The 25,505-nt window shown below is 39.9% G+C and overlaps 1 protein-coding gene across 2 annotated transcripts; it reads right to left on the bottom strand.

Moving 5' to 3' along the window:
* Positions 1-4,479: 4,479 nt before the first annotated feature.
* On the bottom strand, positions 4,480-23,025 carry heatr6 (HEAT repeat containing 6). 2 transcript variants are annotated; one of them, XM_066646660.1, is made up of 20 exons: positions 22,793-23,025; positions 19,727-19,834; positions 18,744-18,884; positions 18,542-18,657; positions 18,040-18,154; positions 17,805-17,906; positions 16,681-16,824; positions 15,836-16,134; positions 13,866-14,043; positions 13,544-13,750; positions 12,391-12,490; positions 11,662-12,026; positions 10,446-10,568; positions 10,194-10,283; positions 9,785-9,919; positions 8,300-8,422; positions 7,982-8,106; positions 7,796-7,892; positions 7,120-7,324; positions 4,480-6,142 (listed from the first exon to the last, which is right to left on the bottom strand). In XM_066646660.1, exons 1-20 carry the CDS (start codon positions 22,877-22,879, stop codon positions 5,523-5,525), a joined length of 3,480 nt encoding a protein of 1,159 aa, XP_066502757.1. In that variant the 5' UTR covers positions 22,880-23,025; the 3' UTR covers positions 4,480-5,522. The 2 variants fall into 2 exon arrangements, with proteins under 2 accessions (XP_066502757.1, XP_066502758.1); XM_066646661.1 differs by having other exon boundaries at positions 6,001-6,761.
* Between the last annotated feature and the right edge of the window lie 2,480 nt (positions 23,026-25,505).

Here is a 25,505-nt window from a genome sequence, read left to right as displayed (position 1 = left end):
TTTAGTCCTTTAAAGAACACTAAACTGAAGCAGGGGCTTGTGGTTGACACTTGTCAGTGTGTATTGATAATACCTTCATTTCTTAAGACACTGTAGTCCAGTGGGAGCGTCTGTCCACTCAGCCGCCCAGTCCACCCACACACTTGCCCACTCATGGGGCAGGGAGGATGGGGATGAGTGCTCGGGGACGTGCCTGAATCAGCATTCCCTCCACCCACCACCCCCCGTCGCTTATGGACAGTGGACTCTGTCCCCCTGCTGCTCTCACTGGACCTCACGCTTGCCTGAGCTCTTCTTCAGCCCTATCACACGTCCGGCCTTCGTCTTCCTCCCCCTCCACCTTCCTCCCTCTGCTTTTCTCTTTCACACCTCAGTGAACTGCAGTTTTCTGAGGACAGAGTTCTATCAAAGCATCTTAAAACCACAGATAGCTGTGATCAAACATAGGAAGGTTCAAAGCTGAAACTTTCAAACATGGAAACATAGAATTGGTATCAGTCCAATACCCACACTCAATATCACTCACACTCAAATCTTTTAAACAGCTTTTAACAATCTAAAACTAAAGATATCAGTAAGACAATATTAAAGGTGCTCATTAATAAAGCTACCTAGTAGGTCTGTGTTATTTTACATAAAGCTGCCCCCGTATGGAGGACTCACTCTACTTAGTATAAACTGGTTCATTCAAGGAGTTTAATTATTTGTGTCATCTGTGTTGCATATGGTTGCTCCAGAACACACCCTATGGTTCATTTAAGAACAACAAAGCAATTTAATCCTAACTTTCATCTCAAGCTCAATTTCGGCCTACATCCTAAAATGTGTCAGATTATTTATACGTAAATTCTACCCTCCGTTCCTTTTCAAGAAAATGATCTGTGACCCTGTCGTACCAACAAGGCGTCTTTTCCAGGGACTTAACTAGTGTCCTCTCAATGGCCAGCAGAGCTAGGCTGCTTAAACGGCCTTGGCCCATGTGAAGTGTGTCCACCTGTGAGTGCTTCAGCCTCAGACAGATCATCCAATCATCATGCAGAAGCTGAGCGTCCGGGCCAGCTGAGGCCAGCCCACTGCCCCATAGACCCCCAGAGACGCTGAGCGTCCGATGGGCGGGACAAAGCCCAGCATTTATCCAATGACTCGTCTCATTTCGCTGCACTTCGCTGCTTTGCTATTGAACTCTGTTTAAATCACTGTGAAGCTGCGGGAATGATTGAGAGGAAAGCCGCGTCTTTACCAGTGATAAGAAGCTGATTCTGAACAAAAGTTGAGTGCGTTGTAGTGCATATTTATTCACTGACATGTACACACAGCAGTATATATTTGATCACTTATTTTTTGACATCTTAGGGGAAGCCGAGCTTACCTTGCAGTCTTAGAGCAATCGCCTCTGTTCTAAACAGAAAACATAAACCTCAATTAGGCACATTAATGTCCTTTTTAACACTTACGTTACACTTATGAACGTTGCGTTCTCTGCACTCAAGGCATGAACTGGAGTCAGCAGAACCTTAACAAGTGTCAATCATTATGTATTCATGTTACCTTTTCTGTGTCATCATACCATCAACAGCACAAAATAAGCCACGATGTTCTATTATTTAATTCAGAAATAAGTTTCCCAGAACTGGGACAAAAAAGCAATTTCACAGCCCTTATAAAGATTTCACCCTTAAAATACTGCTACATATTTAATGCTTAGTAAGAATATGTTGTAAAGAAACCCGTATAGACATATTGTCACTGTCCAATAAAAAACATGTATCTCAGTTTTTGTGAATATTTAGTTTACGATATCGATAGAACACAGCAGCTGTCCGTCACATCGTGTGAAATTGTTACACAGACCAATAGAAATGTTCCAAAATGACTTGGAATTAAATATTTTTATGATGACTTCCACTGAAAGATAAGATATTTTCCATCTACACTCTCAAAAAACGGTCACTGTGGTGATACACTCAAGGACTATGTTCAATAGTATTTGTAGATTTTAATTTTAAGTTGCTTTATTTTTATTTCGCCAATTTCATTTCCAGGACTATATATATATATATATATATATATATATATATATATATAAATTTAAGTCCTGAAAATGAAATTGGGCAAATGTAGTATGTAGTTAAAGCCTGTATATATATATATATATATAAAATGAATGGCTACAGATAATAATTTCTCCTTCAGAGGAGAATGTAATGTACCCTTAGACAACACAAATGCACTTTAAAGCACTGTTGTACCTTAACAAGTATATTTACTGTTTGTAATAACGTACCTCTACCATACCTTTTTTTCTGACAGTGTATAAAGTTAATATTTTGGAGATTCATGTTATTTTTTGGACACCAACGATATCTATACCCTTAACCTTTGTGGAGGGGCTGTATAACTCATCACTAACAGAATACAGCTCTAAACAACTGCACAAATAAATATTAAATGAAATTGTCAGTCACTGAAACCAGTATAGACTGACCTCTAACTAGGTCCTCAGAAGCACTGTCTGCTTTTTTTTTCAATCAGAGGTTTTCACTAATTATTCATATTCAGGTCACGTAACGGCCATTTTAGTCACAACTAGCTTGGGTTTTTCACAGATTTTGTATTAATTTACATAGGTTGAAACCCCCATGTAGGAGACACACTCTGCTGAGTGTGAACTGGTTCATTCAAGGAGTCTCTTTCTCTAATGTGTTGCAAATATAACAGATAAACACTTTTATTAATACATGGACTGGTGATTTTTCACTGCACCAAGTATTGGAACGTATCAGAACAGGAAACCTGGTGCTGTGCTGTTTCCATCATCTATTAGTCTTGTATGTAATGTTGCAGTTTTCTTGAAGTTTTATTTGAACCTGCTCAAGACCTCTACATTTGGTGGTCTTGTATCTAAAGGTAACAACAATTTAGATTATTGTACTCGTGTATATAAAACATTACTGTATGACATGTCAATATGTGCAAAAGAATGTAAATTAAAATGGTGTAGAACCCTATATCATCATATTAACTGGTGTTAAGCAAAATTTAAGGTAGCCAAAAGAAGGCATAAAATGAGCCCCACATCCAAGAAAAACAGATGGGAAAAAAAGGACCCAATAAATACATACAATATATACCGAATATTTTGGCAAAGAATTTGCTTACAGCAAAGATCAAAATTAGAGAACACCTTGCATTTTTGAATACGCTTCACATACCTTCCTTCTACTTCCATTACAATTGCTTCAGACTGGAAAGAGCAGGGAATTTGAAATTTAGGAACATGAAGCTAGGTTTTTACTCTTGATCTCTACAGTTTGCATGATCTGCTCACTTTATCTAGATGCTGAAAGATGAATAACAGTTGGAAATTAAATATACAGGATGGTACAACTCTTACTCTCCTGTTTCTTTACAAGATTATTGTACAAGCAAACCACTCTCAATTTTTTTTTACTTCTTGCATTTAACCCTGCAATTTAAAGAATTGTGTCAATATTTTTATTTCTCTGTATACTCTGTATATCTTTAACTTATATTTACTTGATTTGAATACTTAAGCCTCCAAAAAAAATAAATAATAATAATTTACAGGAAAAAAATGGAATTTTTATGATGCATACTTCCAGATTATTTGGTCAGTATCAGAGCAAACTCTTTTGTGACATGGACTAAAAATGCCTTCACACTGTGTTAAAATGTGTTAAAATGATAAACAGACCAATGCAAATCTAAAATGAAAATACTGTTTCATTTCCTTCCATTCAGAGGATGCCGTTTTTCCTTCTCCTGAATACCAACCATTTTAGATATGAGGTTTAGAACTGACCATGACAATTGTGTGTGTGTATGCTACTGTGCAAAGTTTAAGGCACTTGAAAAAATTAAAATGATATTTGTGTGAACAGTAAGAATTTATTCATTAAAAAAAAAAAAAACTAAACAAAAACCCTCTCCCTAATATTAGAATAAAAACATTTATACAGTACATTGTGATACTGTGCACAAATGTGTTGGTTTCCTTGTGGCAGTCCAGTAGTATATGAGGTTATAATCCAAGTTTGACAATTTAATAAATACTTCATAATGTTAAATCAAATGTTTTGATGATTTAACAAATCAATATGATCAAGGAAAACATCTGGACACAAACTTTGTTCTTCACACTCACAACACATCTACAGCTTTTTAAAATAAAATTATTTTACTATTTTTATATTTATTGTACTTACATATAAATGTATTAAAGCACCATCATGCTTTTTGAGAAAATCTATTATTTTAAATGATTATATTAATCCTTAGTGCCTACATTTTGCACAGTATTTTATGTATGTATGCATGCATGAACGTACACACACACACACACACACACACACACAAATCAACTCAGTATGTACTTTATAATGTTAGAATATCACATTTTACTTTAATAAAATAAGTGGAATTTAATAAAACCAACACTTCATACAATTTACACAATGGTCCTTTGTTGCCCCCATTGTTCAAATAACCAGCAATTGTCTTATGACAAAAATGAAGGTTCTCTTTTACCTTCCATTCTCAGCTCTTTACCGCCCTCTGCAGTTAAGTTGAGTAACACAATCAGAATCTGTAGTTAAGTAAACCGGATAAAGCAGTCATCCGTACATGAATTCCCTGACTTTTGTAATCACTTCCTCCTGCTCAGGGTCAAGGGAGATCTAAAGCCTACACAGAAAAACTCCGCAAAGCAGCAACACACTTTGGACAGGGTCCATCCCAGCGCATCACACACACCAGCTGTGGACAAATACACACAGCCAAAAGGCCTATCACCATGTTTTTGGGTTGTGGGAAGAAAGCAATCAATTTAGCATTAAAATGTCTTTATTGTCTCTGCTGTTCCGGCAATGGTCCCTAAAAGCTCAGCACTTATGTTCATTAAACAGAGTACGCATAATAATCATGGCAGAATATAAATGCTGCACTTGTAGGCAACATCGTAATTAAAAATATAAATAAAGACTGCGATATAAACTGTCTCATTGTATTGTCCAATTCAGTATTATACAATATTGATGTGATGTCTAAAAAATATTAATAATAAAAAAAAAAAAAATCTGTGTTTCAAACAGATGTATATATTGAAAACATACCCTCAGTTTAGTGACACAGACAGAAAAACATAGTTTTTAAACTTGAAAAGAGTGTGGTTTGAAATGAAATATACCATTAAAGAGAAACTAACAACATAGAAGCTTTTCACAGCAGTGGCAGAATAAACCAAACATATGGTGATTCATTCCTCTTACAGCTACTACACTTCAAAAAAAGTTTTCTGAGAACAAATGTATGGGATATTGTATTCTGACAAAGTTGGGTAAGGTTTTGGCCATATATATTTTTTTTCAATACATTTTTAAACCCATTATGGTGGACAGGATAATTTAGGTTGTTGTAATGCCATGACAGACACATATAAAGGCTCAAAAAACATGTGGTGTTTTTAAGAATACCTAGAATAGTAACATCTAAAGGTGCCTCAATCAAGCTGAGGTAATTGTGTGTACCACTGGAGCATCCAGTACATTTGAAGACTTTATTATCTCACAGTTCTTTGCAACATCCTCTACGAAGCTCTTTACAGTGTCCAGATCAAACTTATGATCTGGTGTGACCTCAGCTTCCAGTTCTTTCAGTCTACTCAGGACCTCATCCAGTTCCTTCATTTTGTCCCTCAGCTCTGTCTGATCTCTTCCATCCTCCCCACTCACGTCATCACGTCTGGAAACCAAAGACACGTCACTGAGGTAATGGACCAAAAAGCCCTGGAGTGCTGGTTTTGAGTGGTCACTGAGAGACATCACCACTATGGGCAGATCTTCAAGCTGGCACAAGGCCAAAAGGTGAAGGAGAGCATGACAGAGTTCAGTACGCAAGCTAGCACAATAACGGTATTCAAGAAAATCTTGTGTTTCTTCACTGTGTTCAAGAGCTAGGGCCAAGGCCCTCCACACTTCAGCAAACTGCCGTACATCTCCGTAGCGATCGCGCGTTGCAGGGACAGCGAGAGCAGCAGCGGATTTGATGCGCACTTTGAAGTTCTTGCAGGACGTTACCACAGAGGAGAGTGCAGAGTAAGCCTCTATAGACCAGATGGCAGTTCCTGAAAAAGGCAATGAAGGAATAGAAACTGCATCATTCTGGCAAGAAACATATAGGCTGCCACTTCATCTTCTCCCATTTCAAACAAATAGTAAAGCATGGCATGAACACCAAATGTATAGTTGCATGTCTCTGTTTTCCTCTAGGAATTGGCCTTTTGGAATTTTTATTTCATAAATAAATGTGCATTGTGTATGAGATAATATATGGGTCTAAATATGAGATAATATGCATGTAATGTATAAAAATTATTTTATAGACTTTGCTAAGTAATATAGGAAAAACTGAACATTAATACAGGTCACAGTGTCACGGTGGTGGCAGCAGGTAGTGTCGCAGTCACACAGCTCCAGGGGCCTGGAGGTTGTGGGTTCGATTCCCGCTCCGGGTGACTGTCTGTGAGGAGTTGGTGTGTTCTCCCCGTGTCCGCGTGGGTTTCCTCCAGGCGCTCCGGTTTCCTCCCACAGTCCAAAAACACACTCAGAAGTAGTTATGAGTGTGTGAGTGAATGTGAATGTGTGTCTGTGTTGCCCTGTGAAGGACTGGCGCCCCCTCCAGGGTGTATTCCCGCCTTGCGCCCAATGATTCCAGGTAGGCTCTGGACCCACCGCGACCCTGAACTGGATAAGCGGTTACAGATAATGAATGAATGAAAAAAGGATGAATGATGAACATTAATACACAGCAAAATGTTACTGAATTAACACTCATGTCTTACTTATTAAACACAATGATGGTAAACTGGTGCATAACTTAAGGTGAGTTTAGACTGTGATATTCGTCCCAACATTGCTGTCACAACAGAAACGGCAAGAATATATGATCCCTCTGTTTCGAGAAAGAGTCTTCAGCTTCTTTGCAGAAACAATAAATATATGTCCAAAAAGTCTTAGAGGACTGACAATGTTTTTCTAATTCTCCTAATTTCTCTTCACTTAGAAAACTTCAGACAACTCACATACAAAGCATTATACTCACCCAGAGGCAGGCCAGTGTTTCTGAAGGCATTACCCAATGCATAACAGGCATTCCAGCGCACCTTCATAGTGGCATCTCCTTTAACGGTGTCTATGAGAGCCCTCATGGCCTGCTCCAGGGGCTGCTCAAATGCTGGCTTCCTCAAGCGTATTGGTTGCAAGAAGTGCAGAAGATTCCCCAGCGCTCGGACTGCGTTACTCTTTACCTACAACACAATGTGGGTGTAATTATCCTATCATGACTGAGCATTTAAAATTGGTCCACCAAATCAAAGGGGACCTGTGTCCACTGATGGAGGACCAGAGGACGACCAACACAAATTGTGGAGCAAAAGATGAGCTCCTGTCTCTGACTTTACATTTACAAGGTGGACCAATGATGTCCAATGAAATGGACAGTGAGCAGACACAGTGTTCATAAATTTGAGCAGCACTGCTGTGTCTGATCCACTCGTACCAGCACAACACACACCACCACCATGTCAGTGTCACTGCGGCGCTGTGAATGATCCACCACCCAAATCATACCTGAGCATGAACTGAAGAATATATCTGTATATTTAGTATGGTTATTTTCAGTCCTAACTCCTAAACTGACAAAGGCCATTGTTTATTTTATTGTTTATTATTTAGCACTCACACAAACAGTGGGGGTTATATTAATAGTGCACACGTACTCTGTCCTTATCGGCAGATGCCTGAGTAGCAGTTCTGAGCATCTTTAAAAGAAGCATATCAGAGATCTCCTCTTGAAAATCCAGCCCATCAGTATCCCTGAAGACAAAGAACAAGCGTTTAAAAAGCAGGGAATTAAACTGGATTATATCACATCACTCACACTTACAAATTTTTCAACCTCTTACATGTTGACGATGAGTGTGTCAGTGAGGTTGCCTAGCGACCAGGCAGCCTTGGCACGAACATTGGGAGAGCGATCTTCCAGCACAGTGAGAATAGCATTGGCTGTGTCTGCCACAAACATCACATCCTGTGAGTCAGAGAGAGCAACAGATGAAGAAACGGATCTGATTCAACACAGGGCAGCAGAGGCTGAGGCTCTTAGAAGAACTCTATGTATTGCATAACTGGCCATTATGGTCACTTTTCTAGATATCGACACTGGCTGAAAAGGGGTGTGCAGAGTGTAGGAAGCCTCTAGCTCTTTAAAGCCCATATCATACCTCTCTGAGACAGGGGAAGAGAATATAGACACCCAGGGCTCGAACTGCTGCAGCCTTCACCAGACAGTTCTCACAATACGTCAGTCCCAGCAAAACTGTTATACAGAGCACTTGAGTCTTGTCCTTCAGAAACATACAGACACAGATTTATAGACATCAGAGAACTGAGGCATTGTTCACACTGCAGAGGAGGATAGGTTTCTTTCTTTTAGGTGTTAGTACACTGGTGCACACCCTGAATAACAAAATATCTACATAAATCACTGAGCTGCATGTACAGAGATCTGAAATCACATATGAATATGAACTGAAACAGATTTTGGGGGAAAAAGTCAAGATTTCATGTGGCTTTCTTCTGCCACTTACGCTGCAGAATCTCTCTCTTGCTCAGTTTGGATATGCCACAAATCTGGATTTCAGCTGCCTGTCTGAAAAAGCCTTAGCTGTGTTTCATTAATAGGGAGTCACAAAACAGGACAATAAAGTCTGGCTGCAGACGCGCTCTGCATGCACATGCTTTATTTTTATTTTTCTAAATTGCTAAATTTTTAAAAACACAATTCTGAAAAAGAAAAAAAAATATATATATACAGGGGTTGGACAATAAAACTGAAACACCTGGTTTTAGACCACAATCATTTATTAGTATGGTGTAGGGCCTCCTTTTGCGGCCAATACAGCGTCAGTTCGTCTTGGGAATGACATATACAAGTCCTGCAAAGTGGTCAGAGGGATTTTAAGCCATTCTTCTTGCAGGATAATGGCCAGGTCACTACGTGATGCTGGTGGAGGAAAACGTTTCCTGACTCGCTCCTCCAAAACACCCCAAAGTGGCTCAATAATATTTAGATCTGGTGACTGTGTAGGCCATGGGTGATGTTCAACAGGTGTTTCAGTTTCATTGTGTAACCCCTGTATATGTGTGTGTGTGTGTGTGTGTGTGTGTATATATATATATATATATGCATTCGAGGCAGAGAATGCATGTCTGCTGCCAGACCCTTCTCAAACAGGACCACATCAATATAAAGATGTTTGTTTTAACATCTCAGCATTTTTAAATATAAATTATGTTCTGATTTGACAGGTATTTCAAATCGATATATGATTATGTATGCTTTGCACTGTAGAAAATTACGTTTAGATACGACTAATATGCTTAAACAGCTGCATACAGAAATAATTATTACATTTCTTCATGAATCTAGTCCATTAGGGTTTTATAAAATGCTTATAGTTCACTTCTGTCACTGGCAGATTATGGTGCAAAATATTTGGTGCAACCATCCTCAATGCATATTTCCCTACCCCAGCATGAGTTTCAAATAAGACATAGACTTACACTACACACTAGGCATTATTGAAACTCTTGCCTGGAATATTATAGTATAAGATATAAAATTCACAACCATCTCTAAACATAAATGACAAAATTACACAGCTAAAAAAAATAAGAAAAAAATATATAAATAACCACACACTTACAGGAAGCTGACTGAATGCCTGGGGTAGAATGGAGGAGAGTGTGTCACATGCACTGGTCTGTAAGGTAGGGTGCTGATCATTCTGTAAGGCTCCTATCAGTGGACCAGTCAGGACTTCAGACCAAAACTGCACCACCTGTCCCAAATGATGGATGGAAATGTCTGTGTTATACTGGTTTCCTTCCTCTGCAGAAATTTATATTTTCCTAGTTTAATTCTCTGAATTCAGCTCATGAAGGACTTGATAATAATGATGAGCTGGTGTGTTTTATATAAGGCAGAATTCTGGGGACCATATTCTTCTGGTCCACAATAACATTTGCTATAGATTATGTCTGTTTTATAGATCATACTTATAAATATAATTGTACCATGGCACCTCCACTTTATTTACACTTTGACTTATGTACCTGGCACAGTGGCACAACACTGGCATTCTCAGGAGTATTAGAATCAGCTCTGTATTGCTGGATGATCCCAGTTCCCAGTTCTTCCAACAACTACAAGAACAAGCACAACATTATATCAATATAGATAGAAATAGTGAAAGAGGAAAAAAAGAAAGTGAGAGAGAGAGAGAGAGAGAGAGAGAGAGAGCAAAGACAGACAGAGATTTAGACTGAGAAAAGCACAGGTAGACAAAAGATTAGACAGAGCATCACCTTGGCACCATGTAGCTGTACAGAGGGGTCTTGTTCACTGAGACAGCGAGCACTTAGCTGAGCCAACTCCAGGAGAGACGACTGAGCTAGAGAAAAGTAGCCTTTCACCAGATGAGCCAGAACCTGTTTAACAGACAGGGACGCTCAGTGAGTTAATAAATACCACAGAAATCTATGCCATATTAAACTGATTAAAAGAATCTAAAGTACCGGATATACATTTTGTCCCATTATTATAAATTTATAAAGTCAAGTTTGGCTTTTTTTTTTTTTAAACTCATGGGAAATAATGCTCCATAAGTTTGACGCAGAAGCCAGGCTGTGCAGGGCCTTATACTGCATGTAGCAAGCAAGTTCTTTTTTTTAAAGTGAAATTTCATAGGAAGACGATGTACAGACAACAATTCAATAACAGTATTATTACTGATATTACATTTACTATTACTATTTCTGATTATTTGTAACCGCTTATCCAGTTCAGGGTCGCGGTGGGTCCGAAGCCTACCTGGAATCACTTGGCGCAAGGTGGAAACACACCCTGAAGGGGGCGCCAGTCCTACTCACACCTATGGACACTTGAGTAGGCAATTCACTTACAAACGTGTGTTTTTTTTTGTTTTTTTTTTGACTGTGGGAGGAAACAGGAGCACCTGCAGGAAACCCACGCTGACACAGGGAGAATACACCAAACTCCTCACAGACAGTCACCCGGAGCGGGTGTGATCCCTGAAGCTGTGTGACAGTGACACTACCTGCTGTGCCACCTTGCCACCCCTGACACTATGATTGCAACATTTTGAAACAGTCTACAGAATGGGAGTTCATGTTCAATAAGCTCTTATTAGAGGTTACAGAACTAACAGAATTTTAATTAAACAAAAGAAAACATTTTCTCCAGTGATTCTTCTTCAAGTTAAAAATAAAACAACTATTATACTGAGACCTAGTAGACTGGATGTTTTAATCATGGCCATCCAATGTGTAGATGCATCTCTGTTGCTCAGAGATAAAAATGTAATTTGTTTCATCACCTCATAAGAGATGCTAATATACTTAATAAATGTTCTGAAATACTGCTTGCTACTTTTTAGTTGTCAAAAACAACTGACTGCTCCTTTAAACCTTAAACACACCTTTGATGATTTGCTGGATTTTGAAACACAGGTTTATGGTTAAATAGGTTTTTTCTCTACACTTATATCAGATTTCCTCTGACCTGCAGGGCTTCGAGTCGAACAGGAGAAGGCTCCAATGCGCCCCCAGTGGACCCTGCTGCATCACTGTCAGAGTAGGTCTCTTCACGGGGCTGAGTAACCAGAGTCACACACAGCTGCAGCAGCCAGCATGATATCTCTGGACCACCATCCCTTCCTGCCCCAGGTGAGGGAAGATTAATGTCCCTCTCCTTGCGGCCAGTTTGTCTCCAGCTAAGGGATGCATCCTGTGGTGTGGTCACTCCTGATGAGCCAGACCCCACACCTGGCCCAGGCTGCTGCAGGAGGAGCTGCACTTCAGGAAGTGGAGCCTGAGCAGAGACCAGTGCCCCAAACAGAGTGAGACATGATACTCGTACATTCACATCTGAAGAGATGAATGGATATCAGAGAGAAAGGGAAATGGAGGAAAGGTTGTTACTGATGCATGCAAAATGTCTGGTGTTTTTTTGTTGTATTTTCTTTGAGCAATATTGGACATCATCCACAGAGAACACAATTATTACATTTTAATGCCAAATTATCATTTACATAATAAACCTATTGGCAAAAAAGCATATAACAGCATGAGCCCAGAGTAAAACAGCAACATTTGTATAATATTTATAAATTATTTTTTTTTGTTAGACAATGCAGAGTTTTTTCGTTCTAAAAGGTAGTGCAGAAGGAATACATTTTTTTATTTCATCAGGGGTTTCAAAACTTCGGTCTACAAATGCATATCGGCCTACCTCTATGTCTGATATATGGGCGAATCTGTTTCCACAGGGGGCTGAGCAAACCTGGCCGAAGACGGTTATAAGGCACATTGGACACAAGGTGGGCAAGGCACTGAAACGTATCACAGAGAACATTAAATGAAGAAATAACAACATTAAACCTTTTAGAGTAACTGCACCCTTAGATCTATTATTTAATTAACAGCTAGAATGTATTTGTCTGCAATAACAAAATATGGCAACTATGCTAACAATTTCAATACGTTTTCAAATATTCATTCATTCATTATCTGTAACCGCTTATCCAGTTCAGGGTCGCGGTGGGTCCAGAGCCTACCTGGAATCATTGGGCGCAATGCAGGAACACACCCTGGAGGGGGCGCCAGTCCTTCACAGGTCAACATACACACACTCGCACATTCACTCACACCTACGGACACTTTTGAGTCGCCAATCCGCCTACCAACGTGTGTTTTTGGACTGTGGGAGGAAACCGGAGCACCCGGAGGAAACCCGGGGGGAAACACGGGGAGAACACACCAACTCCTCACAGACAGTCAAGACAGTCGGGAATTGAACCCACAACCTCCAGGCCCCTGGAGCTGTGTGACCGCGACACTACCTGCTGCGCCACCGTGCCGAATTTTTCAAAATGGAACTAGGAGTGGAGTTAACTGAAACCAGCTGAGTGCAGCTATGTTTAAATAGTGATGTTGAAGCCTGTGCTCTGGGGAGACTAGTCCATTGTTCCAGGAACACAAGCAGCCTCTTTGTTTGATTTGCAAATTTTCTTGTTATTCATCCCTATCCTTTTTTCAGTAATGGCTCCTTGACAACAACAAATCTTTTCTAACACATTGTATTGAGTTGTACTCTCACAGGGAAAGGACAGAAAAACACCTGGGTATATTTTTCAAATCTGAAGCAAAACATTAATGCCTATTCTTACAGATCTTGTAAAATTTTGTACAGTAAAATGGACAATTCACTCAGTTTAAAATAAATCAGGTGTGTGACTTCATACATCATACTATACATGTGCATACGTCTTCCCATTTGAGCATACAGCACTTAAACATGGCCATCTATTTAACATCACTGTTACACTGGCATGTTATTGTTACTGGACACAAATATATGAAAGCATGAAAAGCACAGTCTCTACCTTAATGACCTGTGTCAGGGTCTGAGAGGAGGACTCTGCTACCAGGGCCAGCAGTAGACAGCGGTGGAGCTCTCTCAGGCTGGCTGCCAGAGTGGCTGAGAATGGAGTGAAGGCTTGCCGGGGGGCGCTGGTGTCCTCAGCAGCAGACAAGAACTGACGAGAACCATCCAAAAGGGCTGAGAGCACCTGAAGAGCCCCTGCACGCACCTAAAATTCCAGAGAAAATAAAATGTACATGACCAGTGTCTCCACATGTGCAAGTTCATTTTTTCTTTCTAAATTCAAACCCATAACTTCTTAGTTAGCCAGCTCACTGTGGTACCTTAGGGGAGGGGTCTTTCAGAGCAATGGTGAGGAGAGTAAGTGAAGGAGGGCTTCCAATCCCAGGAGCATCAGGAATGAAGGATGACCAGTATCCATAAAGAATCCTTTTCTCCACACTCTTCACCACAGCCAGGAAACACTGAAGAGTACTCTGACGAACACGAGCTTGGTACAGTCTGCACAACAGAAGCCAATTACTATAACTAATCAGCTACTAAGAGGAAACCACAAACTATTTAAAACAGTTACATAATAAGACCACAACAGGTTAAAACTCTGTACTAGTTATTGACAACATTAATAAAGCCACTTTACTTTCTAGGGTTCTGACAGATTCTAGGTATGTTACACAAAATTACATTTTGTTTAGGGCTCTGCCATATTGTATTGTTCGCAATAATATTATAAATATTAACACAATTAAAAAAATAATAATAAATCACGATAACAGATATTCTGACCTTTATGACATATTTATGTGCATAAATACGGTGTATCTTTTAATATGTACAAGTAAGCCAGCAGTATGTTGGAAAGTGGCTCTGTGGTGGAAGAATTTCTTCCAAAAAGGAGAGCAACTCTAGTTGTGTGGAGGTTTGGTTATAAAAAATATATTACTTACAAAAAAAAAATTAAAATAAAAAATAATGTTAGAAATGCAAGAAGCATCCAACAACAAAGGGGGGAAACGCACTTAATCTGTTTTTTTAAGGAAAGTAAAAAAGGCCACAAGGAGAAGTGGACAAGGACAAGTCAGTGGTTAGTGTAAGCTTTAACCCAAGCAGGTAAACGACACTGACACTAGCCTCGCATCTATTTTGTATTTGTTTATTTACGGTGAATGTATAAGTGTAGTTTTTTGTTTATGTGCCGGCACTAAATTTTCTGCACTTTAAATTAGTGGTAGATTTACTTGTTACATACAAAATCAGAATCTCGATAACTTACTGTTGTTTACAAAATAACTTAATGTTTAGAGATTTTTTTTGTATGCTTCTACTGAATGTCTGAAACTATTACATATAGACATTCATTCATTCACTCATGGTCTGAAACCACTTATCCAGTTCAGGGTCGTGGTGGGTCCGGAGCCTACCCAGAATCCCTGGGCGCAAGGTGGGACCACACCCCGGAGGGGACTATAACATACATTTTAAAATAAAATTTAAACATTTATTTTGTTGCAATATTATGTTCTTAAAATTAATTAGGGTTGCAAAGGGGTGAAACTTTTCAGATAAATGTCCAGTAAATTACCTGCTAGCCTTGGTAAACTAGTCTCTTGAAAATGAAATTGCCCAATGAGTTTTTTTTTTATTTACCAGATAGCAAGCAACTGTGAGGTTACACCTTGACTTTAATAGTTGCTTAAATGTTTCAGTGTTATTACTGTCAATAAAAATATGAACCTCGTCAAAACTTACCTGACCTTAGGTAGTCTTTTAGTCCAAATGTGTGCTTTTAGTAGGGGTGAGTGTCAGGTTTCTAGACATCATCTGGACATGGAAATCATCTCAATAGCCCTTCAGTGTGTAATGTGCCATGTGCCTGGGATTGCAAGGCAGCTTTACTATTCAACTGTTTGGTATCATATCTAATTATTTTTGCCAAGATTATGCTTTAGTATATTTTTTACTGACTATATATTTATAGTTTCTCACCTTTAACTTTGAATATTCCCATTTTATTCCCATTAACTCCTGTTAATTTCCATAATTACCCATTAATTCCCATGATATTATCATGATATAAAAAAAATCATGATATTAATTCTCATTAAACGTAAAACGACATAGCTTAACTTCCCTACCTCAGCTCATAAGCTAATTATAACCTCCTTTATATAGTGGACACTCTACTGTGATAACAGAGGAAATACACAAGACTGGGGTTATGAGAAGCATCCCTTGACCAGGATAAAGAACTATGGCTACAGCAACTTAACAGACTAATTGCATTTAATCAAACCTGAGTTTGGACTGCATTCCTCCTTCAGGGTCGGAAAATTCTGAGTCAGAGCTGCCTTTCTTCCAGCAAGGGTAGAGCTGAGGACACACTCCTGACTGCAGAGGCAGGCTGTGGGGAGTAGAGGTTTGAGGCCAACAAGTTCGGCTCTCTTCTCGTCCTGCTCTTTCACCTCCTCCACTCCTGACAGGCCCAGAGTTTGGCTCCTCATCATCTCCCTCCTCTGGTCCACCATCTGCCTTCCCCTCTGCTCTGGCTTTCTTCCCTTTCCCCCGAGATTTTCGCTTCTTGTTCTGTTGGGACTGTGGGGGGGGGAGGGGGATTGGAGAATAGAGCGATCACTCCTATGAGCACACACTCTCTGTTTCAGTATTAGCTTTAAATCTGAAACCTACGTAAGTCATTTTTGGGTGTGTGTGTATACATTTGTAAAGATTGACAGAGGGTGAAACAAATTGGTGCTATTTCTTCAACATTGGCTTATTGGCTCACAAATATTTGTCTCAGCATATGTTTATGCAGCATCATACACACTGTTTACCTGTAGGTTTTGCAGAATCAAATTTACACAATTTTACTCATACCTAAATCTTACTCAATCAGAATGTATAATTGCCCAGATTTTGCCTTTAATCATGCAGTGGAGCTGTGAGATGTCTGCCATTGTAAAAGATTTTGCATCCACACTTTAATTAGCATTCTTCCATTATATGTTTAGCTACATTAGCCTCGAATCTCCAGTACAAAACATCAGAAAATAAGCATGTAATAGCAGATGTTTTTTGCTGTGTAAATGAGATTGAGTTAAACTGTCACTTTAAATTTTGAGAAACATTTCCTCAGCATACCCCTGGTGTTTTCTTCTGTGTGGCTGTGTCCTGGGCAGGTTCAGCTTTAGCTGCAGGAACCGTCTCATACCGTGGGAGAGGTGCTGGGTAGAGAACCTGAGGCATCTCAACATTTATCCCTGGCAACCCATGAAACATGTATTTCTGTCAATCAGAGACAAAAACACAATCACTTTAAACAATGCAGTTCTCCCTTATTCAAAGTTAAAGCATGGCAGACTTTTCCCATGATCATAAAACCTAAATTAAATGAACACTAGAAAGTATTTTTACCTTTAAATTACATAAAAAAATCATTGTGACGCATGACTGAGCTGTAATAATGAGAAGCTTGTCGGTGTCATTCCAGGCTCAACACTGCAGAAAATGCACTATGTAACTTTGGGAGGAGGGTAGGAATCAACCCCAATCCCTCCCCTTGATTTCAAAAGAGTGCCTTAAAGGCGACAGTCTGGTTTATATTCAAATAACACTTTTTATACAATTCAGATGTTTCAACACCATTCAAATGTTTGCGTGTTTCAATGTGTTTATGAAACCCCGGCATCAATAAATGGTTACACTCTCTTCTCACGCCCCAGAAAAGGCATCTGGAGTTATTTTAGACAATGAAGAGAACTCCAAACTTTGAAAAGCATGAACCGAGATGAGGAAATTGCTTTATTCTTGCTCCACATGTGGGAAATATTGACTTATTTTTGTTGCTTTGGATTACTTAAAGTAGAAATATTTCCAAATTCTGGAGACAGCAAATTGCAAGAAAAAAAAATACTGAAAATACTCCAAATCAAAACCACATAAATTACAAATGAGATTCTGTGGTAATTCAAAGAGAGAGTAAAACTTACAGACAATTTAAACTTCATTCACGTTAATATGCAAGTGTTTTTCCCCCTAAAACATACCTATTATACGCATGGATATATGCATGGAGTTTCTGAACATAAACAGATCAGAGAGAACTGCAGTTCCTCACAATCGTAGATGTTCCCTTTAAATGCAAATTACACACTGCAACTGTAGGTGAAGCCCGGGTGCCAAAAAGTACCAAACCATACCTAGTGTTCCTTTAAAATTAAAGTCCTCTAACTGTGAAAAATGTAGCTGTTAATGTACAGCGTTACCTTGAGTAAAGCCAATAGGGAGCCCAGGTCCTGATCAGGAGTGTCCTTCCATTTTGTCCCACTCAGAATATACTGCATGCCCTTTAGAGCACTTTGCAACAACTGAGAAAGAGCAAAGAAAGAAAAAAAATGTTTTATCATCACACAAAGAAAAAAGCAGAGGAAAAAGATCAAATACAGATTTTTACCAAGCTAAACCTAACCTTGTATGTTTTGAGTTAAGAAAAGTACTGACTGTGCAAAAGACAACATCATCGACATCAGGTGGCTTTGAAGACTGAAGATTTCCCAGAAAGATTCTGTAACACACTGCTTTATATGAGTCCTCCAAGTAAGGATGACCAGGAACACTAAAACAAACAAACACAAACATACAGACCTGTATTTAGGCATACACAGCCACTGTTGCAAGAAAACATCATGTCCTATTCAGTTGTTTTTCTTTCAGGCAGAAAACATGCTGCACTTTACATTCACTTATAATTTCATAGCAAAGATACGATGGAATAAAATCTATTACATTAAAAGTTAAGAACATTGTCTAGATTACAGAATTTGTTTCTCCAACTGCCAGTCTATGAATAATATTTATTTTCTGGTATAAATTGTTACACAGACTAATAATTCTTTACACCTTCCTGTAAGAAGTCAGTTCTAAACCCCTGAAGTAGATGAAATCACAGCCCATATGCGTGGTACACTGTGTTTGATTAATTTATAAATGTAAAGTAACTAACCCAAGACAAAAGTTGGCTAAGCAGTGTACAGCTGAGCGCCGCAGTTCTAAATTAGTTTGACTGAGATCACCACACTTGATCAGGATGCCAGTTGGACCCAGTAGCTCTGGATGGTGCTGGAGGAATAGAAATGATAATAATAAACACGAAAAACAAAGCATAATATCACATTACAAACAGACACCTTGTGAATAACTCTTACCCGCTGGCACCTGGGTCCGTTGCCATACACCAGTGATGAGAGGGCCAGCAGTATCTCAGAGTGTGTCCATGAGCTGCAAGTCTTCAGAGCTTGTTTACAGTACGACAGTAGTGTGTCGAGCGTCTGCTCGTCTACAATCACCTGTGAAGGAGCAACAGCTTAACTGACCCAAAATCAGTGTATGTGAAGTTCTGACTGAACAATGTAAATTCAATAACATCTGATTAAATGTTTTACAACACACCAAGTATGAGATAGGGATGTGTATTACATATCATAATTACATAGGCATTAAAATGTACACCATGTACGATTAGGCATTTTTTGCTCCTGAGCTCCCCTAGAGTTGCAGAATTCACTTTTGCAGCACTGTCCTGAAACCAAAAGGAAGGCTGGTTTCCTACCATCCTCCTAAAGCTGAATGGTGCAGTTTCTGCAATAGAGGGAGTGCCCGGAGTAGCAAAGAAAGAGTCTACATTCTCTCTATTACAGATCTGTCAAGTATCCCAGTGATCAATAATTTGGAATTTTTAGGTGCATATACTACCTATTGCTCTTTTAAATATTTGTGATAAATTGTTAAAAGCTTCCCCAACATAGCCCTCATTCAATACCCATTATGCACCAGACCTCAGTTTTTAGAGTATGTCCGAGCTGTCCAGCCTCACACTGCAGAACTTTTTTCAAAGGGCCTACACTGGACCTTGGCTTAAAAGAACGTCCACTTTCAAAACCTACTGTTGAGTTTTTATTTAAGTAATCAGATACAGTAGTGTGAATTAGTTTGAAACTGTATACTTACCATTAGTTAATTATTGTAAATATCCCATCCTTACAACTATGAAGTAGTTTTACAGAAAACCAGATCCAGAGGCTCAATGAGAAAACAGAAGAAGGGCGACTCCTTTAGAGCAGGAGGAAGAAATACTAGTGATGTGACATGAAACTGATGTGAACTCTGAAGTACTCTGAAAATCTCATACCTGGAGCTGGTTTAGGAGTTGGTGAATCAGCTGGCACAGTTTAATTACGAGATGCTCTTGGCTGTGAGGAACCAGACGGCTGGCATTAACGAGCAGCACACAAACGTCCTGAGAGATGACAAGGAGGACAAACAATTATGGCGTGTGCTTGACCAGGACGAATCCTAAATGGCCATACAGTCTTGAGGGGCAGCTGCTACTGGCTGCCAGACATTAGACCACTATCTTTACCTGTACCTTATCAACGATAGTAGGTTAGTGAATTTTTTTTTTACCTGAGCTGTAACACCGTGGGGGGTGTAGGGTGTAGTTGTGAGAGGGGAGCTGTAGTTGTTTACCTGAACTGTTACACTGTGGGGGGGGGTTGTAGTTGTGAGAAAGGACCAGTAGTTGTATACCTGAGCTGTTACACTGTGGGGGTTGTAGTTGTGAGAGAGGAACTGTAGTTGTATATCTGAGCTGTTACACTGTGTGGGGGTTGTAGTTGTGAGAAAGGACCAGTAGTTGTATACCTGAGCTGTTACACTGTGGGGGTTGTAGTTGTGAGAGAGGAACTGTAGTTGTATACCTGAGCTGTTACACTGTGTGGGGGTTGTAGTTGTGAGAGAGGAACTGTAGTTGTATACCTGAGCTGTTACACTGTGGGGGTTGTAGTTGTGAGAGAGGAGCTGTAGTTTGATTACCTGAGCTGTTACACTGTGGGGGTTGTAGTTGTGAGAGAGGAACTGTAGTTGTATACCTGAGCTGTTACACTGTGGGGGTTGTAGTTGTGAGAGAGGAACTGTAGTTTTATACCTGAGCTGTTACATTGTGGGGGTTGTAGTTGTGAGAGAGGAACTGTAGTTTGATTACCTGAGCTGTTACACTGTGTGGGGGGTGTAGTTGTGAGAGAGGAACTGTAGTTGTATATCTGAGCTGTTACACTGTGGGGGGGTGTAGTTGTGAGAGAGGAACTGTAGTTGTATACCTGAGCTGTTACACTGTGGGGGTTGTAGTTGTGAGAGAGGAACTGTAGTTGTATATCTGAGCTGTTACACTGTGGGGGGGTGTAGTTGTGAGAGAGGAACTGTAGTTGTATACCTGAGCTGTTACACTGTGGGGGTTGTAGTTGTGAGAGAGGAACTGTAGTTGTATATCTGAGCTGTTACACTGTGGGGGGTGTAGTTGTGAGAGAGGAACTGTAGTTGTATATCTGAGCTGTTACACTGTGGGGGTAGTACCGTGTTTCCCCGAAAGTAAGACAGTGTCATACATTCTTTTTACCCCCAAAAGTCACACTATGTCTTACTTTCGGGGTATGTCTTATATTGGTAAAAAATGTCGATTTTCGTTTTAACCATAAAATTAACATTTATTAACAACCTGAACAGTATGGTATTCACCATAAAACAGTTTTATAAAAGCAAGTGCCAAGAATGTCTTGTTACAACCGTATCATGACGGTATTTCCATGTATAACATGTAAAACAATGAAAAACGGTAGGAACGAACAGTTTGAATATGTTATACTGGAAGATGAAACAGATTTATTCCATGACAACCATGGCTGCGTGTTGGACCACGGACAACATTACTGCTGCTCCCGCGGCCTCCACATCCCTCCGCTCGTTCCGCTCCAGATCCGTCCGCATCCCGCAGTTAATGCAGCAAAAGGTACCGGTATTATGGCTTATATTTTTCCAACGTACAGTTTACTATGACTTACTTTAGGGGTACGTCTTACATTAGCCGACCCCCCTAAAACCCACACTGCGTCTTACTATCGGGGGTGTCTTACTATCGGGGAAACACGGTAGTTGTGAGAGAGGAACTGTAGTTGTATACCTGAGCTGTTACACTGTGGGGGGTGTAGTTGTGAGAGAGGAACTGTAGTTGTATACCTGAGCTGTTACACTGTGGGGGGTGTAGTTGTGAGAAAGGAACTGTAGTTGTATACCTGAGCAGTTACACTGTGTGGGGGTTGTAGTTGTGAGAGGGGAGCTGTAGTTGTATATCTGAGCTGTTACACTGTGGGGGTTGTAGTTGTGAGAGAGGAACTGTAGTTGTATACCTGAGCAGTTACACTGTGGGGGGTGTAGTTGTGAGATAGGAACTGTAGTTGTATACCTGAGCAGTTACACTGTGTGGGGGTTGTAGTTGTGAGAGGGGAGCTGTAGTTGTATATCTGAGCTGTTACACTGTGTGGGGGTTGTAGTTGTGAGAGGGGAGCTGTAGTTGTATATCTGAGCTGTTACACTGTGGGGGTTGTAGTTGTGAGAGAGGAACTGTAGTTGTATACCTGAGCTGTTACACTGTGGGGGGTGTAGTTGTGAGAGGGGAGCTGTAGTTGTATATCTGAGCTGTTACACTGTGGGGGGTGTAGTTATGAGAGGGGAGCTGTAGTTGTATATCTGAGCTGTTACACTGTGGGGGGTGTAGTTGTGAGAAAGAAACTGTAGTTGTATACCTGAGCAGTTACACTGTGGGGGTTGTAGTTGTGAGAGGGGAGCTGTAGTTGTATATCTGAGCTGTTACACTGTGGGGGGTGTAGTTATGAGAGGGGAGCTGTAGTTGTATATCTGAGCTGTTACACTGTGGGGGGTGTAGTTGTGAGAAAGGAACTGTAGTTGTATACCTGAGCAGTTACACTGTGGGGGGTGTAGTTGTGAGAAAGGAACTGTAGTTGTATACCTGAGCAGTTACACTGTGTGGGGGTTGTAGTTGTGAGAGGGGAGCTGTAGTTGTATATCTGAGCTGTTACACTGTGGGGGTTGTAGTTGTGAGAGAGGAACTGTAGTTGTATACCTGAGCTGTTACACTGTGGGGGGTGTAGTTGTGAGAAAGGAACTGTAGTTGTATACCTGAGCAGTTACACTGTGGGGGGTGTAGTTGTGAGAGGGGAGCTGTAGTTGTATATCTGAGCTGTTACACTGTGGGGGGTGTAGTTGTGAGAGGGGAGCTGTAGTTGTATATCTGAGCTGTTACACTGTGGGGGGTGTAGTTGTGAGAAAGGAACTGTAGTTGTATACCTGAGCAGTTACACTGTGTGGGGGTTGTAGTTGTGAGAGGGGAGCTGTAGTTGTTTACCTGAGCTGTTACACTCTGGGGGTTGAGCTGGTGGTTGTAGCTGTGAGAGAGGAGCTCGTCCAGAAGCAGGTTGAGTTGTGTTTTCATGGCCGCTGTCTCGGATCCGCTGAGCTGTCTTAGTCTGTCGCCGCTGCGGCGGAGCACTGTCTCGGGGTCGGAGACAGAGGCCGCACTCAGAGATCCATTACTAACACCAGAGCCGCTCCAGCACACTGAACTCACTCCCGCAGCCATCTTCTCACTGTCAAAATAAAAGCCCTCCGACCAACTGCCTCTCCAGTACATGATTCAATTTCAACTTAAAAGCCCTATTATCAATAATATTATAAATGTTTCGTGTATATATTTAATAATTTTACACACACAAATAAACAAACAGTATTAATATTGCATCATGGCTAATATTCCAATCACAGTAAATCATTCCATAAATAAATAAACAAAAAATCACACATACATATTGGCAAGTATGAGCTATGTATGCCAATTGTCATTTTATTCAACAAATATTTACCCAAAAGTTATGTAGTTTGAAAATGGCAAGTAAGTATATTTTTGTCACATATTGAGTTCCTTCAAGGAAAATGTGGTGCCAAAGCATGTGCATCAACTGATAGCTGGTGAATGTAAAATTAATACTTAACTTTTAGGGGGTTATTTTTATTTTACAAAATTAATACTACATAAAACCATAAAAATGAGTAGAAGAATTTTAAAATTAATACTTAATTATATTCATACATTCTATATAACTCCTACATGTTAGCCTGGGTCGCAATGTGGCAGATCCCTCACTGTGTATTAGTATGAAATGTTATGGAATTTGTGTAATTTTTGTTGAACATGCATTAAATCTAATGATATTTATATACTGTAATTTATGTTTGTTTATTCCGTGTAGGCTCCTGAAGTGGATAAGCGATTACAGACAATGAAATTAATTATTCTGGGTAGGCTCAATCTGGACCCACCAGGACACTGAACTGGATAAGATATTACAGACAATCAATTAATAAATTAATTTATGTATTTTGTATTTCTACTAAAGTAATTTCTGGAAAAAGGTTTGTAAAATTTTGTAAGAACAAAAATCTGTGTTGCCCTGTGAAGGACTGGCGCCCCCTCCAGGGTGTATTCCCGCCTTGTGCCCAATGATTCCTGGTAGGCTCTGGACCCACCGTGACCCTGAACTGGATAAGGGTTACAGATAATGAATGAATGAATGAAAAAACTGTTTATTGTTACTTCAGTTAAACTTTTATTTAACTGTCAAAATTCAAAGAAAAGATTTCCAATGTTTTTACTGACATTTTGATTGTATTTAGAACATATGTCTATTTTCACTCCAAAAAATTGGGTCAGGACAAAATAAGAGTTTACGGAATAATCATGTTACACCTTATGAAACATTCACTATAATAAAAAAGCACTAAAATTAGAATCCAGTAAAGGCTAATAAACACAGGTCATCATTTGAGCCAAAGTTCATGAGAAGCTGGTCTGGACATGTAACAGTATGGTGTGGATCAGCAAAGTTCAGACAACAGGAGGTCAGTCGTGTCCCTGCAGGAGCCTCATAAAGCCTTATTGCTGTGGGAAGAAACTACGTCACATGACACTCCTTAGCAAAGCACAATTGTATCGATCTTACACTGAAGGTGCTTCTCTGTTTGTCCACTGTAGCGTGCAGGGGATGTGAAGTATTGTCCATAATACCAGCAGCTTATTAAGAGTTCATTTTTCTGCCACCACATCCAGTGTCTAGTTTGACTCCAACAACAGAGCCAGCTTTCTAATCAGATTGTCCAGTGCACTTTTGTTTATGCTTTTGCCCCAGCACACAATAGCATCATAATATAGCACTAGCAATGATGGGCTCATAAAATGGATGGCAAATTGAAATGTTTTGAATTTAGATGGAATAAAATCTTTTTTACATCGACTTCCATATACATTATATTGCCAAAAGTATTCACTCACCCATCCAAATCATTGAATTCAGGTGTTTCAATTATTTCAACAGATGTATAAAAGCAAGCACCTAGGCAAGTAGACTGCTTCTACAAAAATTTGTGAAAGAATGAGTAGTGTCGTACCGTAATAGGATGCCACCTGGCATGTCCATTTGTGAAAATGTCCTTGCTACTAAATATTCAACAGTCAACTCTCGGTGGTATTATAACAAAGTGGAAGCGATTGGACATGACAGCAACTCAACCACAAAGAGGTCGACTACAAAAAATACAGTACGGGGTCAACGGATGCTCAGGCACAGAGAGCGCAGAGGTCACCAACTTTCTGAGAGAGCTTCATAGAATGAGTTTCCATGTTTGAGCAGTTGCATCTAAGCCTTATGAAGCAAAACCCAAAGTGTTGAATGCAGTGTTGTGAAGTATGGCGCCACTGGACTCTAGAGCAGTGAAAACGTGTTCTCTGGAGTGACGAAACACACTTCTTCATCTGGCAATCTGATGGATGAATCCGGGTTTGGCAGTTAACATGAAAACGGTACTTGTCTGACTGCATTTTTCCAAGTGTAAAGTTTGGTGGAGGAAGGATTATGGTGTGGGTTTTATTCATTCATTCATTATCTGTAAGCACTTATCCAGTTCAGGGTCGCAGTGAGTCCAGAGCCTACCTGGAATCATTGGGCGCAAGGCAGGAATACACCCTGGAGGAGGCGCCAGTCCTTCACAGGGTAACACACTCACAC

The sequence above is a fragment of the Hoplias malabaricus genome, chromosome 15, assembly GCF_029633855.1.
Source record: "Hoplias malabaricus isolate fHopMal1 chromosome 15, fHopMal1.hap1, whole genome shotgun sequence".
Classification (NCBI taxonomy): domain Eukaryota; kingdom Metazoa; phylum Chordata; class Actinopteri; order Characiformes; family Erythrinidae; genus Hoplias; species Hoplias malabaricus.
This window is presented reverse-complemented; position numbering and strand designations above follow the sequence as displayed.

What these genes read in the sequence shown, in the direction of transcription:
- heatr6 (XM_066646660.1), bottom strand. Translation starts at nt 22,879, where the DNA reads ATGAAAACACAACTCAACCTGCTTCTGGACGAGCTCCTCTCTCACAGC. An exon ending in CCCTGACACAGGTCATTAAG is followed by an intron (nt 12,491 to 13,543) that starts GTAGAGACTGTG and finishes GATACGTTTCAG; the next exon opens with TGCCTTGCCCACCTTGTGTC. An exon ending in CATCTGCCGATAAGGACAGA is followed by an intron (nt 7,325 to 7,795) that starts GTACGTGTGCAC and finishes ATTGTGTTGTAG; the next exon opens with GTAAAGAGTAACGCAGTCCG.